At 41.0% G+C, this 16,146-nt stretch overlaps 1 protein-coding gene across 2 annotated transcripts in view; it reads left to right on the top strand.

The window, feature by feature from the left end:
- F13a1 (coagulation factor XIII A chain) overlaps window positions 1-16,146 on the top strand; it is a 160,700-nt gene that overhangs the window by 14,594 nt on the left and 129,960 nt on the right. For both annotated transcript variants that reach the window (XM_078020501.1, XM_005327491.5), the window contains exon 3: window positions 429-617. In XM_078020501.1, coding sequence (XP_077876627.1) covers window positions 429-617 — 189 coding nt within the window. The remainder of the gene's footprint in view (window positions 1-428; window positions 618-16,146) is intronic.

Here is a 16,146-nt window from a genome sequence, read left to right as displayed (position 1 = left end):
GATTCAATTCTCCCCTTTTGAAAGATAGGAAAATTGAAGTGGCTGTGTCACATAGCGAGGCACAGTCATGACGGGAAGAGGCTAACATAACACAAACCAGCATGAGACTGAGAATCTGAAGACTTGAACTCTGGCCCTCGCCTCTCTGTGTCTAGATCTATTAGAGAAGCATCCTTCTCTCCCAAAGTGAGTGTCCTGTGATCTCAAATGAGACCAGGGATAGAAAAAGCTTTAACAGATTCTCTTCCAAAGCAAGAATATCATGAGAGGCTGACTCTCAAATTGGCTCCACGTCCCCTCCCTGTGCAGAGTTTCATTCAACAGAACTGCTTTCCTTCTTTATTGGGGGGAAAAAAAAATCTTGGTTTTTTGAGATTGTATTGCAACCACAGTTACTTAACGGTGTCCTCTGCTTGTTTTCTCTGTAGAATTCCTGAATGTCACAGCCGTTCACCTGTTCAAGGAGAGATGGGATTCCAACAAGATCGATCACCACACTGACAAGTACGACAATGACAAGTTGATTGTCCGTCGAGGACAGTCTTTCTATGTCCAGATTGACTTCAATCGTCCCTACGATCCCAGGAGGGATTTATTCAGGGTGGAATATGTCATTGGTGAGTACTATGTGCAAGACCTACTCATGATACCATGATTGAATTGCAGAGAAAGGTGGATATTGCATGATTTCCTTGCATCCTATTTAACAATGGTTGGTACTGAGATTACATCCAGCCTCTGGATGGGTCATTTCTAAGATGGGTCTACATCATGCCTTACATCCACAATTTGAGCCTACACTGGTAAAAAATCTAGTATAAATAAAAGTAAAATTGGTTGGCATAAAATGTTAATTAACTAAAATATTTTTCTCCAAACAAATAGGTTTTGGCATCGTATAGTCATGATGTTTTATTGACCACCATGTTGGATCTTGTGTGCTGAAACTATTTGACAATCTTAGCACATGATCTCCACATATGCATTTCCCAAAGTGTGTTCTGAGCTAATCTCATGGGTTGGTCCATGAAAATAGATGATCCAGCAAAGTTCACTAAACACTCCGTGTTCAGAATCTCCTCTTGAAAGATTGACAATGCACATTAGCATCAAAGGTTCTGGGAAGTAAGGTTTAACTTTGTTTGGTCCAGTGACTTTCAAATTAATTTGATCATGGCGTCCTTTTATTAAGTTATACCTACTAACATTTGACACATTTTGGTAAACATTTCTCTAGGAATTTACAAAACAATCATAGAAACATGTGCACAGAAAAGTAAGGGTGGCTTAGTAGAAGGAAATCTGTCAATCATCCCTCATGTGAATTAAGGGACAAACTTAGGCAATCAATCAATAGTGCCTGAAAGACACATGGTAAAATTCAGCAGGCATTTGTACACAAAGCTTAAGAAAAGTAAAAGTAGAAGTTCTTCAATCATAATAAAGATTGTTTACCTCCAAACAAAATTTAAGTGGAAAAATTTTAACAAATTTAATTCTAATCACAAATTAGAAAACCCTATCGCTACCCTTTTTGATTAAAGCCTTGCTTCAAAAATTTTAGAAAATGAAAAATATAGAAGTATCTGCTATAAACACTGAAAAATAAGAGGAAAAAGTTCACATTTTGCTAAAATTATGATTATGTAAGTGGAAAACCCAAAATATTCAAGGCAGAAAAGTGCAGTATTTATAAAACCTGGCAAATGGCTAGACAGAAGATAAATGCATAGAAATCAACAGCTTTTACCTTTGTCTTAATTTCTGATAGAAACAAATTTTTTATTTCTAAATGTCTAATAGAAATTAGAAAAACATATTTCATACATGATAGTGACCAAAAGTTTAAAAAGTCAACCAAATTTTATAAAGCAAGATTCAAAATGTATATACAGCATCTATTAAATTTTAATGAAAGACATAAGAAATCAATGAAAAGTCAAACATGTTCTTGGATGGGAAGTTTCACAATATATTTTTTAAAACTCTCCCAAGGTGTTAGGCAAAGGGTATAAAATTTCAGTTCAGAGAACAAGTTTTATGATCTATATTACACAGAATGGTGGACTAGTTAAAAATAATGTATTATATATTTCAGAACTGCTAAAAAAGTAGTCTTTAGACAGGTGAGTGGCACACACCTGTAACCCAGTGGCTCGGGAGACTAAGGCAAGAGGATCTCGTTCAAAGCCAGCCTTAGCAAAAGTGAGATGCTAAGCAACTCAGTGAGACCCTGTCTCTAAATAAAATACAAAATAGGGCTGGGGATGTAGCTCAGTGGTCAAGTGTCTCTGAGTTCAATTCCAAATACCAATAAAAAAGAGTAGACTTTAAATGCTCATACCGTAAATGGTAAGTAGGTAAGGTGATGGATATGCTGAATAGCTTGATTTAGTAATTGCATGATGTACATAATATCACATTGTACTTCATATATATATGTATATATAATTATTATTTATTAATTTGTTAAAGTCTTCCAGTTAGAATCCCAATGGAGTTTTAAGGGCCTTCTGTTTTTTTATTTTGCTTTTCTTTTGGACTTCAATAAGACAGTCTTAAAGTTTATTTAAAAGAATAATTACCTGACAAATTCCAACAACAAACTACACAAAAATTAAGAAGATACTCTATTACTTATATCAGAAGCAGATATTGAGTCATACTATTGGTTCATACTAGGAAATCCACAAGTATATTTTAGTATATATGAGAAGTTAGAGATTTCATGGAGTAAGAGATGTATATGGGGTTTTTTATTTGTTTTCTGTTTGTTTGTTTTTTTAATAAAAGAAACCAGAAACTCTGGCTCTCTAATTAAAAAAAATGAAAAATTGATTCTCATGCCATATGCAGTAATAAATATCATATTGCATAAATATTGGTGTAAAACAAAAAAAATTACAAGAAGATTTGTAAGAAAATTGCACAGATTAAACTAAGTTTGTGAACACTGAAAATTTAGAAAACAAAAATTGTGTAAACATATCAAACTATCACAAATGGCCATGTATATGACCAAATGACCCAAAACAAAATTATTATCAAAAATATCCCAAATGGAATAAATAGACAGGAAAGACCTTGAAAATCATTCAAAGCATAGATTACAGATAAATGGTTAACATAGTAAAAAAATAAGCTCTTACAGATTGACAATGTACAAATCAACAATAGAGATGTATACAAAGAATGTAATCAACAAAAGAGAAACCCCCCAATAGCCTGTTATCATAGGAAAACACACTCAAATACACTAATAGACTGAAGAAGCAGATATCTCCCAGACTGGCAAAAATTTGGAAAAATGTTAATATCTTTTTTTTTTTCCTTAGCACTTTTTGTATTTTATTTAGAGACAGGCTCTCACCAAGTTGCTTAGGGCCTTGCTGAGTTGCTGAGGATGGCCTTGAATTGTGATTCTCTTGCCTCAACTCCCTAGCTGCTGGGATTACAGGCATGAGTCAGTGTACCCAGCGGGAAAGTGTTCATATCTTTTGCTGATATGCATGCAGAGAAAAACATGCATTGCTGATATAAATGTGCAATTTTGTAATGTTTTCTGAAAGCAATTTAGCAATGTCTACTAATAGTAAAAATACATATAGCCTTTGACCTAGCAATTCCAATCTTAGGCATTAATACTAAAGATACTTAAAATCCAGTTTATAAAGTTAGGTATTACCAACTATAACATTGTTTATAGTGACAAAAAAATTAGTATTTCAATCATGGAATGGCTGAATATATTGTGATATGTTCACATAACGGATAGCTAGTTTTAAAAAAGATCTAATGAAATCTATGCCGATGACTTCAAGAAAGGTAATGAGTTAGAAAAATGTATAGAGGAGTATATGAATATTTTCTATGATTTTAACTGTACAGTTAGTCATCCATAATATGTGCAGGATATGCTCCAAGAGCTTCAGCAAGATACCCTAAACCACAGATAGAACTGAAACCTATACATATTATATTTTGCTACACATATGTACTTACAATAAAGTCTTACTTATAAATTATGCACAATAAGAGATAAACAACATAATTATAATAAAACAGAATAATTATAGCAATAGAGTATAACCAATGTTATGTAAATATGGTCCTTTCTTTCTCACTCTCAAAAAATATCTTCCTCTGCTCTTTACCTTTCTTGTGATGACATGAGATGATAACAAAGCCGCCATGATGCGATGGGGTGAGGTGGATGGCGTAGACCTTGGTTCCTAGCACCAGGCAGCTGCCTTAGGCTTGCTGGAATGCGACCACTGTGGCACCATGACAGGCATGTGATCACTGAGATGGTGACTAGTGACTGAGGGCCAGGTAATGTCTATATTGTGAGTTTTTGCTGGACAAAATGTTGATTCACTTCCTTCATGGGAAGGAGAAGAAAGACACCAGATTCATCGCACTATGGAGAATGGTGCATGTTATAAATTACTTATGACAATTTTTAAATTGTTTATTCCCCAAATTTTTCATTTAATATTTTTAAACTGTGATTGAAATTGTGTAAAATGAAACTGCAGATAAGAGGGGACTACTGTATTGAGCACAGATCTGTCCACTATTGTGAGTATAAAAGAGAACCAGAAAGACCCAGTTAGGTGCTGACTGGGCTTCTTGTGGGGGTACATCCAAAATAAGGGGGAAAAAGCAAAGCAGGGGTAGGAACTAGCAATAAAAAGAGGAATAAAGCAAACATGAGATGATCACATGTGTGAAAACATATTGATGTACATGAGAATATATATGAATATGTGTTTAGGTATATATGTGTATGTGTGTGTGTGTGTATAAATTAAACTAAAAATAAACAAATGATCTCAGACCCCCAATTACTTGAGAAACACAGTTTGTACTTAGCATTTACAAGTGCAAAATGGTGTATAAATGTGGGAAAAGCCATTGGTTGAAACCAGAATAGAAGTGGAAAGGGGAGAAAGATACAGATAAACAACATCCACATGGTGATTGGGGTCCTGAATAGAATTGTCTGTTACGCTCATTGTGGGATGAGAGGAGGGAGAGCTGCATTATGATGCCCCGTATGTTAAGTGAACTAAAATAACCACAAATTTAATCGTATTTGGGGCATAGACTATTATGGTTCATATACATTTTAAGGAAGGACGATTGAGTTGAGTTCCTAGGAGAGGAAGATGGAGGAGGGGATTGGTGTGCAGAAAGCTCACTGGAGCACGCTCTCAGAATCGACCTCTGTGAGGCAGGAGGGATCAGGGCTGGACCAGAGAGAGCTGGAGAACCAGGCGACCAGGGCCTCCATGGGCGGGATCCAGGTGCACTCTAGAGCTGGGTGGGGTCTTCAGGGTTGTCCCATCCAGGCAGAAGCGCGGGTCCCATCTACCAAGGCACAGGTGGTGGTGAGTTTCTAGTCAACCCGCAGGAGGGCACTGGAACCTCAGTGCGGGTGGTTCCCTGCCACTCAGGGCAGACCGTTAAGAGCTCCTCAGTGAATGGGCACCGTCTCGGGAAACAACAGGAGAGGTCTGAGACCCATACCACAGCATCCCCACAGTGAACATTTGAAGTCCCTTATTTAAGAGAAAAAAAAAAAAGTGGTATTGCTTTCATTACTTCAGCAAAAAAGGAGAGAAAGCATGGGTAATCTTACTTGTAAAATGAACATGTACGTATCTTTTTTAAACCGACTTGCATTTAAAACCCTTCTCAGAGCCTTTAACATCTGCTCTCAGAGTTAATCTGTACTCCAGGATACATGGCCATTAAAGGTATTGTTACATTGTGTGTGTGTGTGGGGGGGTTCTATTTCCAAATTTATTGTAGACACAAGAAAAGGAAAGTGGCAGAATTCCACATTGTGCTACTTAGTGTTTGAGAAATCAAGCGCACTTTTAGAAGGAATTAAAAGACGGGTGATGGGGATTTGTCTTGGCGGGTGTCTTTCTGCACATCTTGTCATCAGGAAGCTACAGAAGGGTCTCAGCTTCTCTGTTGCACTAGTGCTAAGACGGGGGACAGGGGATGAGCATTCTTGAGCCCTCGGTGGGGCTAAGAAACAATTCTCCTAACATGCTGTACTTGTATAAATAGGAGAGAATAAAGCTCTGGAAATTAGATTTTAAGCATAATGCTGCACTGAGAACAGACAAGTATTGAATGTGAACTGGAAATGAATTTAAATGCAAAAGTTTTTATATATCCAGGTGCACCCACAGCATTGGGAAATCTAGAATGTGAACAGACTGCTTTAAAAAACACACACACACACAACAGAAAAGACATTACTTTTGTTTAGTTTAAAAAAAAGTATATATATTCATCATACATACATACTTACATATAAATTATGCATTTTCATATGTATATTCATATATAATGAATAGGCAAATCTTTTTAACTATTTCTTATAGAGTGTTTAACACAATTGGATGTCATCAATAAAGATCCAGCCATTATTATATAAACATACACCTAAGTTCTAAATACTTGCACTGAATTACTTCCACTTTGAATTGCTAATGTTGCATTGTTTCCCTGTGACTTTATATAAGGTCAACTGGGATGTGTTGATACTTGGGGTTGCTATCCTCACAACCTAGGTCACAGGATATATTCATAAGTGACTCTGCCTTCTATGCTCCTTCCTTTCTTCCTTAATATTTAAGTAAATAAAATTTTAATATAAAAGTATTCTTTGTGGTACCAAGGATTGATTCCAAGTAATTTATTACATTAAGGAAGATGGCCCCAGATTACTCCAGGTGTGCTGGGTTCTCCAAGTAGAGAAAGTGAGCAGGAGAGTTAGGGCATTCGTTCCACTAGGGATTTATGATCTCGTTATTCATCAGCACAGCTCTCTCCTAGAATTAGGTGAGAAGTGTTAATGAATTCAAAGAGGTGGGTGTGGCTGGAATATGTGCTCCTAGCCTTTTCTCTCTTCCCACCTCTGAGCCTGCAGCCCCGACAAATCATGAAAGGCTTGGAGAGAGTGTTAATTATAGGTTTGCTAACCTGGCGCTGGAGCTGTGAAAGGTAGGAACAGCTTGTGGTGTTAATTTGCTGTGACTTCAACATGGACCCCCTACTTCTCTAATACCCAACTGTGGAAGAAAGCAGGAAAGAATTCTTTGCCGTTTCCTTCTCAGCTCTCCCAAGGCCAGAGAGGTTGCTTGACCTAGTCAGCCCTCCCAGGTAACCACACGGTCTGTGAGCAAGTTTCCTTCTTCCTGGTGCCTGTCAATCACAGAAGCCGCGAAGGTGTCAAAGTCAGGATTTCAGAGGTTCCTTTGACTTTTTCCTCGGTTCCGCAATGGCCCCCCATAGCTGCATGCTTCATATTTCTACTTATAGCAGAAAGAAAAGGGGAAGGATGGCAACCGTCAGACCTGCCCCCACTATCAGGAAAATAAAAGCCTTTCCAGAAGTTTCCGGGAAGCCGTACACAGTTCATTGGCCACACTTATCTGTAAGGGAAGCTGTGAAAGTATTTCCTGTGCCCAGGCTCTTCAGAGGAGAGGGTCTAGGGAGGATGGATGGTGGTAGACACCAAGAAGACACGCTGGACATCCCACCCATGTCTGCCACCCAGGTGCAGCCTTCTTGAGGGGGTGGCTCATGGTCCAGGCGTCACAGGCCCAAGCACATCTAGGGCCAGGCCAACCGCACCAACCCTGCATCATTCACACCATCGATCATCCAAATATCATCACCGACGCTTCGTTAATTTCATGCAATTCTCTTTTTTGCATTATAATTCTTAATACAACATATATACCACAAATTTTCATGTCTCTGTTTGTCTATAAGGTAGGTTGGCCCCAAATTCAAATCTTCACTCATGTATTTAGTATAATGATGTCCATCCCCTTCCACCATCCTTGCTGGTCCCCTTCCCCCTCCCTTTCCCTCCCACCCCTCTTCCCTATCTAGAATTCATCCAACCTTCTCAATTCTTGAGTAGCATTTATCAAAAACAAGCTGCCATGTCAGAGTCAGTTGTAAGGATGGGGAGGACATAAAGGATTCTTAATCAAGAGGGCCTGTTCCAGCCCACGTTATGGGTTAGGAATAAAAACTAGAGGAGAGATGCTCAGAGAAAGGGGGAGAGCCTGGGTCAGGGCTGTGCTTGTAGGAATGGAGAAGAGTGATGGGATTTGAGAATTAATTAAGAGGCAGAACCAATGGAAACTTGTAATTGTATGAGAGGTGAAAGGGACGAAATAGTCACTCCCAGGTCCCAGGTCGGTGGCTGATTGGGCTCTGAGGACAGATTCCAAATGAGATAAAGAATGCAGGCTGTTTGGGAGTAAAAAGGTGCCTGTGGGAGGTGATCATAGTGATAATGTCTCCCACTGATAATGTGCAAAGGCGTTTCCCACCTAATTCTTCCAGCGGCTTTTTTGGGTATTTGGGTGATTGTCATCATTTTTCAGATGACATTAAAGTTGGAATGAATAAATAACTGACCCCCAGATCCTAACCTGCAAAGTTCTGGGATTGCTATTCAAACTCACATCTGTGAGTGAGCCTCTCCTGAACACAGCGCATGGGTTCTCCAAGGCAGCACTAGGGATCGGAATGCGAGTCAACGGATGCGATTCTACTTGAACCTGGTGCATTTGAGGCACGGAGGGCATTCAACATGCCCAAGAGACAGTATGAGTCTGGAGTGCAGAGCAGTAGTTGGTGTTGGGTAGATGGAGATGGAGAAATTATATACATATAATGGGCACGCTCACTCGGAAATCGAGAAGGAAGCGGATTAAGACTCAAATTCTAGGGAAAAACAAGGAGTCAGCCCAGGAACTGGAGTCCCTGAGGGAGCCAAAGACCAAATGATTAAATAAGGAGAAGGCAGACAGGCAAAACCAGTGGACTAAATCTAAGAGAGCTTGGCAATTTGCAGAGGAAAGAGATAGGGACCTTACAGAGACTTCAGCAGTTAGGGGACTTGGGTTACCTGGTGAGAAGCTAAATTTCAATGATCTGAAAGTCAATGAGATGTGAAAAGTAGATGCAGCCGATGTGGACTGATCTTCAGGAAATTTGAAGGAAAAAGAAAACATTGGCTGGTAGCTAGAGAATAATGCAGGTTGGAAGAGGGGTGTTTTCATTCAGGCATTTGTTTTAGGATTGCAGGGACTTGAATGTATATATAGGCAGAGGAGAAGGAACCAGTCAAAAAAAGAATCATAGAGACTCAGGAGAAACATTGGATGATTGAAGGAGAGTGTTGGAGGAGGTAGAAGCATAGAGTGCTCTAGCATGGGTGAGGTCTGCACCAGATAAAAGAACCCCTTCCCCTCTCAGGGTATTGACAAAGAGGTGAGATTGTGAATGTTTTAGGTAGAGAGATACAGGACAGCATCATGCCTGTTGACTTTAAGTTATTTAAAGCTGTAAGAGGTAAGCAGTTGTTTCAGGAGCCAAGGGGGAGTAAAGACATTCTTATATCAGTGTATTTGTCTGTTTTCTGTTGCTATAACAAAATACCTGAGGCTTGGTAATTTATAAGGAAAATAAGTTTATTTAGCTCACTGTTTTGAAGGCTGTGAAAGTCCAAGATCCATTAATCTCATTGGTTCAGCCTCCCAGGGAAGAACTCATTGATTACATCACCACATGGCAGATGACATCACAGTGGGAGCATATACAAGAGGGAGAGATACAGGAAGCCAGAAACATCAAGCTTTTTCTTTTTGTCATAACCCTTTCTCACAGGAACTAACTCACTCTGCAAGACCAGCATTAATGCCTACTGAGGGAGATGCCCCTAAGGACCTCAAAACTTCTCAGAGGGCCACAGCTCTTAACCAATTCTGCAACCTCCCCATACTGCCATACTGGGGACCAAGCTTTGGGGACACACCCAAATTCTAGCAGCCTGAAAGCCAAATATTTGAAGATGATGTCTCCCCATGGATTTTTGTTTCAAAAAGTCCAGATAAAATTATCATACTGATGTGTGATTTTCACATACATGTAACATAGCTTCTCTGTTGAGAAATTTCTTGCCCCCAAATCACACAGCTGGTATCCTGGAGAGAAACCTGTCTTAAACTGCTCTCTCTACCATTTTATGCTGTCTTTTGCTGAAAGAACAACACATCGCTGTTCATCCTTTTGAAGGAAGGCTTCTGTAGAGTATCGTTCCAAATTTTCGCTCCTGCATCGACGACCCCGTTCATTTTTAAGCATTACTGTGAAGTTGCTAATAATGGCATCTAAGAAACGAGGACAGGGTTTCCCAGAGTGCTTTCCTTGTGGGCACCCGGCATGGCAGAGGCTCCGTGGGAAAAGGAGGACTTTCATGGTCAAACACGTCTGGCTCATGCTGTGTTTTGTGTCTCTCCTCAGAGTCCCAACACGTGTACTCACGGCTCTGAGCAGGTACACAGTCAAAATGGATCGTGGGCAGCCCAACACTTACCAAAATTGTTGTAGTACAAATGGTCTCTTACCACATTTTCATTTAAATAAGGCCCTTCAATTAAATGCAGAACCCACCCCAGGGATTGCTGGAGTACCTGTCATTTACCTTTATATTATAAATACCAAAGATGCGGGTGGTGAACTTGGAGTGGATTTACACTCTGTGTGTTATGGTAACTTGATATAATGTCCATGGTTGGTTGTTTTTTTTTTTCTTTTTGACAATTTATATTTCCTGCCCACATGACAATAAGTCTATCGATAATTTGGCATTCGTATTCTGTAACTTTTCAAAAGTGATTTTTTAAAGATTCGTTCTAAATAGTTACACGTGGCAGTAGGATGCATTTTGACACATCGTGCATAAATGGAGTAGAACTTTTCATTCTGGTTGTACATGATGTAGAGTTACACTGGGTGTATAATCATATATGTGCACAGGGTAATAAAGCCCCATTCACATTCCCCCTCCCCACCCTTCACTCCCCTCTGCCTGATCCAAAGTGCCTCTCTTCTTCCAAGCCGTCCCCCTCATTGTGACTTAGCATCTGCATATCAAGAGACATCACTGGGCCTTTGGTTCTTCGGGATTGGCTTATTTTGCTTAGCATGATATTCTCCAGCTCCGTCCATTTACTAGCAAACATTATGATTTCATTCTTCACAAAAGTGATATTTTAAGTCTCCCTTTTGATGCTTGAAAATTTGTTTTCCATATTTTTATTTGACTTTTTTTTAAACTATAAAGTCCTTTGCCTTTCCTTTTGAGTGTGCTTATTGATCTCATCGAGTGCCTGCCCGTGCAGGGCCCCCGTGTTGGGATTAGAGTGGGGGTCAGACGTGTTTGGTCCCCTGCTGCAGGGGGCACGTGTGGAGGGGGTGGCAAGTGGCGGAGAGTGGGTTCCTCGCCAGCTTCTTGGGCAACGTGCCTGGGGGCACGCTGGAGAGAGTGGCTGACTGGAGGGATTCCCCAGGAAGCACTGTGTGAGTTGGGTTTCAAAAGACCAGGAGACCCTCAGGGTTATACAAAACTACATACAAGAGGAAGTGAGGGGAAAGGGGAAAATAATACAAGGGGGAGGAATGAATTACAGTAGAGGGGGTAGAGAGAGAAGAGGGGAGGGGAGGGGAGGGGAGGGGGGATAGTAGAGGATAGGAAAGGCAGCAGAATACAACAGACACGAGCATGGCAATATGTAAATCAATGGAAGGGTAACTGATGTGATTCTGCAATCTGTATACGGGGTAAAAATGGGAGTTCATAACCCACTTGAATCAAAGTGTGAAATATGATATATCAAGAACTGTGTAATGTTTTGAACAACCAACAATAAAAAAAATAAAAATAAATTTAAAAAAAAAGACAAGGAGGAGCCGACCAAACACATATACTCCAGGAGAAAAAAAAAATAAAAGAGAAAGAAAAGTTCCGTGGAGAATGAAAACCTGGAAACACCTAGATGGCTTTGACTTGATTGGAAGTCCAGCTGTTCCTCCATAAATCACCTCTACAGAGGAGCTGGGAGAGGAGTGTCAGGAAGGTTGGGTTTCCCCCCTTCTGGATAGCTGGGGTAAATGCAGTGAAGGTAAATCAGAAGGCTGAGACTGTTGTCAAGGCCATTAGTAGGAGACTTGGGGAAAACCCCCCTAATAGGATACACACGGCTGTCTAACTTTTTTCTTTTTTTTTTCCCCTCAAAGGAATCTCTATTCATGCTATAACGAGAAGTAGTGAAATAGGGGTCTTTTTCCCCCTTCACATAACACAGTAAGACTCACCTGAATAAAGTAATTTGCTGTGTTTCAAGGAATAAGCGTGTTTCCCGGGCCTGGCCCTCTCCCATCTGAGGCTGCTTTCAGGGACAACTCTCATTGGCCAGTCAGGCTGAGAGCAGCAGAGCAGCAGAGAGAGATTCAGACTCAGGCAGATGCGGGTCAGAATCCAGGCTCCATCCTTGAGAGTCACAAGAGAATTTGTTCCACCCTCTAAGTCACTGTTTCCTTGTCTAAAGATAGAATTGTGATACTTAGTTCCAGCAGCCATGCCATGGTTCAGATGAGTGTCCCCTAAGGTCCAGCTGTTGAAGGTGCAATGACCGAGATGGTGCTACTGGGAGGTGGTGGAACCTTTGGGGGGGGGGGCTCATGGGAGTTCTTTAGGTCATTGGTAGTGTGACCTTCAAGGGGATTATGGGACCCCAGTCTCTTCTTCTTTTTCTCTCCTCCCCCCTCTCCTCCTCCCCCTTCCCTCCTTCTCCCTCCTCCTTTCCTTCCCCTCTTTGATTTGCCTTCACTTTGGCTCCTCCTCTGTCTCCAGGCCTCTGTCTCAGGATGACCTCTCTGGCTTGTGAGGTTGCATGAGCCTGGCTCCTTAGCACCTACGTAATTGAAACGAATCTACCAGAAAGTCTGGAGCTGAACTCAGGCCTGGCGCAAGGTGGGCCCTCGGAGACGTTCCACAGAAATTCTGAGAAATCCCAGGCCTGTGACAGGTGGGGGGGAGACACTTAATGAAAACTCATGTGCAGCCTTGCTCTTCAGTCTCCAGTTGGAAAAGAGACCCTGTGAAAGTGGAATTAAAATACACTCGAGTCAGAATGAAGGCGGACTCCTTACTCAGCGTCTGTGCCCTCTGGTTTCTCCTTGAGCCCTGGCCAGGACTGATGAGGGAACAACCGCAGCTCTTTGAACTGCGTAGTGATGGTTGCTTGCTAATAAGATGACCCAATTACCAGCCTTATTTTAAAGAGTGCAACTGTATAGGAGAGCTAAATCTTGACCGTATTCCTCAAGGAAGTATAACCTACATAAAGTGCGACGGCCACTGCGGCCAGACAGGTAGTAGATGACCACAGGTGACTATAAACAGCTGGATCTCTCTTCTCTGCCTCTCAGCCCCTGTTAAAATCTTGTCTCTTCTCAGAATTTCTGATCCTCTCCATCTCTGTCTCTGATTCTCTCTTGGTCTCTTTCTCTCTTTCATGCAAACATCCAAACTATCCCAAGCTTGTGTATGGTTAGAGGAGTAACAAGAGTCACCCTAGGGAGGTGGGCATAACTGGTCTTGGCCAGTGCTTCTTCAGCCTCCAGGAGGCTGGGGAGGGACCCCTAGAGGTTGCCCTTCTCCGGCTGAACCCTGGATGGGCCATTTGGATGCTTTCTTGGGCATGGTGGGGAGTCTGGCTATGCTTTCCTCGGTTTCTCAGTTGCATTTCTTTCCTGTTGAGGAACCTTTATAGCATCTCATCCAGTTCAACGAATTCCTGATGCAGAAATCAGCTACCCACAGGGAGCTCCAAAGGATGTCCATCCACAAGACACTAATTTTAAAAAGTAACTAAGTAAACATGAGAAAGATCCATAGAATAGAGGGAAGGGAACTGGGGAGGGAGGAGGAGAGGGAAAGGGAAAGTGCTGGGAATTAGAGCAGATTATATTCTATGCTTTTATAATTATATCAAAACAAATCCTAAGGTTATGTATAACTAAAAAGATCCAATAAAAAATCATGGGAGGTATTATTAATTTTTCTCCTGCTCAATAGAAGAAAAAAGAGGAATTTAAGACTCCATCTCTGTCCTACTTTGATTTAAATTTAATTATTTATTTTTAATTGACAGACACTGATTGCTAATGTTTAGGGTGCTGAGATAGTTCAGTGCATGGATGCATTGTGCATCTCAAACACATATCATTTCTTGGTGATGAGAACATTTAAAGTCCTCTCTTCTGACTCTTCTGAATGACACAGTACAGTACTGTTAACTATGAGCCTTCCATGCAATGGGACACCAGAAGTGTCTCTCCTGCCTAGCTGCATCTTTGTACTCACTAGCCAATATCCCTGTCCCTTCCCCCACATCGCCAGTCTCTGGTAAACCCCCTTCTAGAATTCGATGGGCTTAGCTTTCTTAGATTCCACATATAAGTGAAATCACACATGCTTTGACTTTCTATGCCTGGCTTATTTCACCTAAATTTATGATCTCCAACTCCACCCATGTTTCCATAAACGACAGGATGTCATTTTTATAGCTGAATAGTCATCTGTTGTATCTGGGTACCATTTTCTTTCTCCATTCATCTGCTCCCTTGGTTACTGTGAATAGTGGTGAAACGAACACACAGGTACCGATGACTTTTTGACAAACTGATTTCACACTTTCTGAGTGTATACCCAGGAGTCCATCCCTGTCTTTAAAGAGTTTACTACAAATGATATAAATAAGAGGAATTCTCTAAATCATCAACAAATGCAACCACTGACATTATGAACGCTACACGGATATAATTCTCTACCAGAAATGTATGATGCAGGCAGGCAGGAATTACTCCAGAGACTCAGGAGGGAGGGGACAGTCCCAGACAGGTAGGTCCTGGGATGAAACTTAAAGAGTTGAGAGCTTTCCAAGGGGGAATAGGAAGTGTGTACCCTCCAGGCTTGGAGGAGGGTATTCTTGGAAGTCCAAGAACCTATCATTTTGCTGCAGCACACAAGCTTCTAATGAAAAAGAAATCCTTTGTTGAATTAAGTTTTCTGGCTGTATTGGGGGCTCCGGCACTACTCACTTTTGAGGCAATAAGAGTTGTAAAGAGTTTGCAGTGATGAGGGAGGCCCATCGGGGCAAGTTTATGATGAATGTGCTCCTTTATGAAATCAGTCTGTAGTAGTTGCTTGATTAGTGAATCTTCTCACCATGGTGTCGAAATGTCTGGGGCTCATGTTTCCTGCTTAGGTAAAACAGGAGGTGTGCTATCTGCATTCTCCATACAATAGATCGTTATCCTTCCCAACAGTCCATTCCATCATGCCAGACTCAGATGCAAGCCCTGAAAAATCTATCTGTTATCAAGATCAGAATCTCATTAACATAATCAAATGCAATTAAGTGGCCACTGGTTTCCAAGAACAGTTTAAAAGCAGCTCAAAACTTTAAATAAGTCTCTGCAAATGTGGGAGCCCAAGAGAGACTTGAATGATCTCCACCCCTCTGTATTTGTTCACTGAATACACCAGCAGGGGAGGATCCCGAAGGGGAGGATCCAGAAGGGAGAGGCTGATAGTCCATGCTGTCCTGCTAATTTAGAGTTGATCAGAATCTCACACTTTGAATTGTGAAACCAAATATCCTTTAAAAAGATAAAGGGTTCTGGGGATGAATGTATAGAATGATAATAAGACAGATCTTCATAAAAACAAACTCATTCATTTTGAACATCATGGTCATCAATCATAGGTTGAACACCTGTTGCCACTTCTCAATCTACAGTCAGGCAGTGAGGCAGCTCTCTGCAAGATGAGACATAAAAGGTTGCTCGGGAACCGCCTGTTAAGTTCCTCCATTGTAGTTATAGCTTTGAATGGAGGCATAACATTGGAGGTTTCTTAATAAAATGAAAATGCTCCATGCAGACAGGTGATATTTTCCAACCTACTCCAAGGGTAAGTTTTGGAGCATGGATGGAAAGCACAGGGAGCCAGCCATGGAGAGAGGGAAGAGAGATGGTCCTGTGAGTCAATGGTGGTGGAATGAAGTTGTTGAGCATTAAGTTGTAATCAAGGCAAAAAGGAGAAGCTGAAGAAGGAGGAGAAGTGCCTGGGAGTAACTGCCCACCAGGTAGTCAGGACTGGCTGCTCCAACAAACATGTGCTTTTAAATGCTTTGCTATGTGCATCTGCTCATTGGTTATCAAAGCATGGTGCATTTCCTGAAAACACAT

This window comes from Ictidomys tridecemlineatus, chromosome 8 (assembly GCF_052094955.1).
Source record: "Ictidomys tridecemlineatus isolate mIctTri1 chromosome 8, mIctTri1.hap1, whole genome shotgun sequence".
NCBI lineage: Eukaryota > Metazoa > Chordata > Mammalia > Rodentia > Sciuridae > Ictidomys > Ictidomys tridecemlineatus.
Note: the sequence above shows the minus strand (reverse complement) of the source record. Positions and strands in the feature narration are given on the sequence as shown.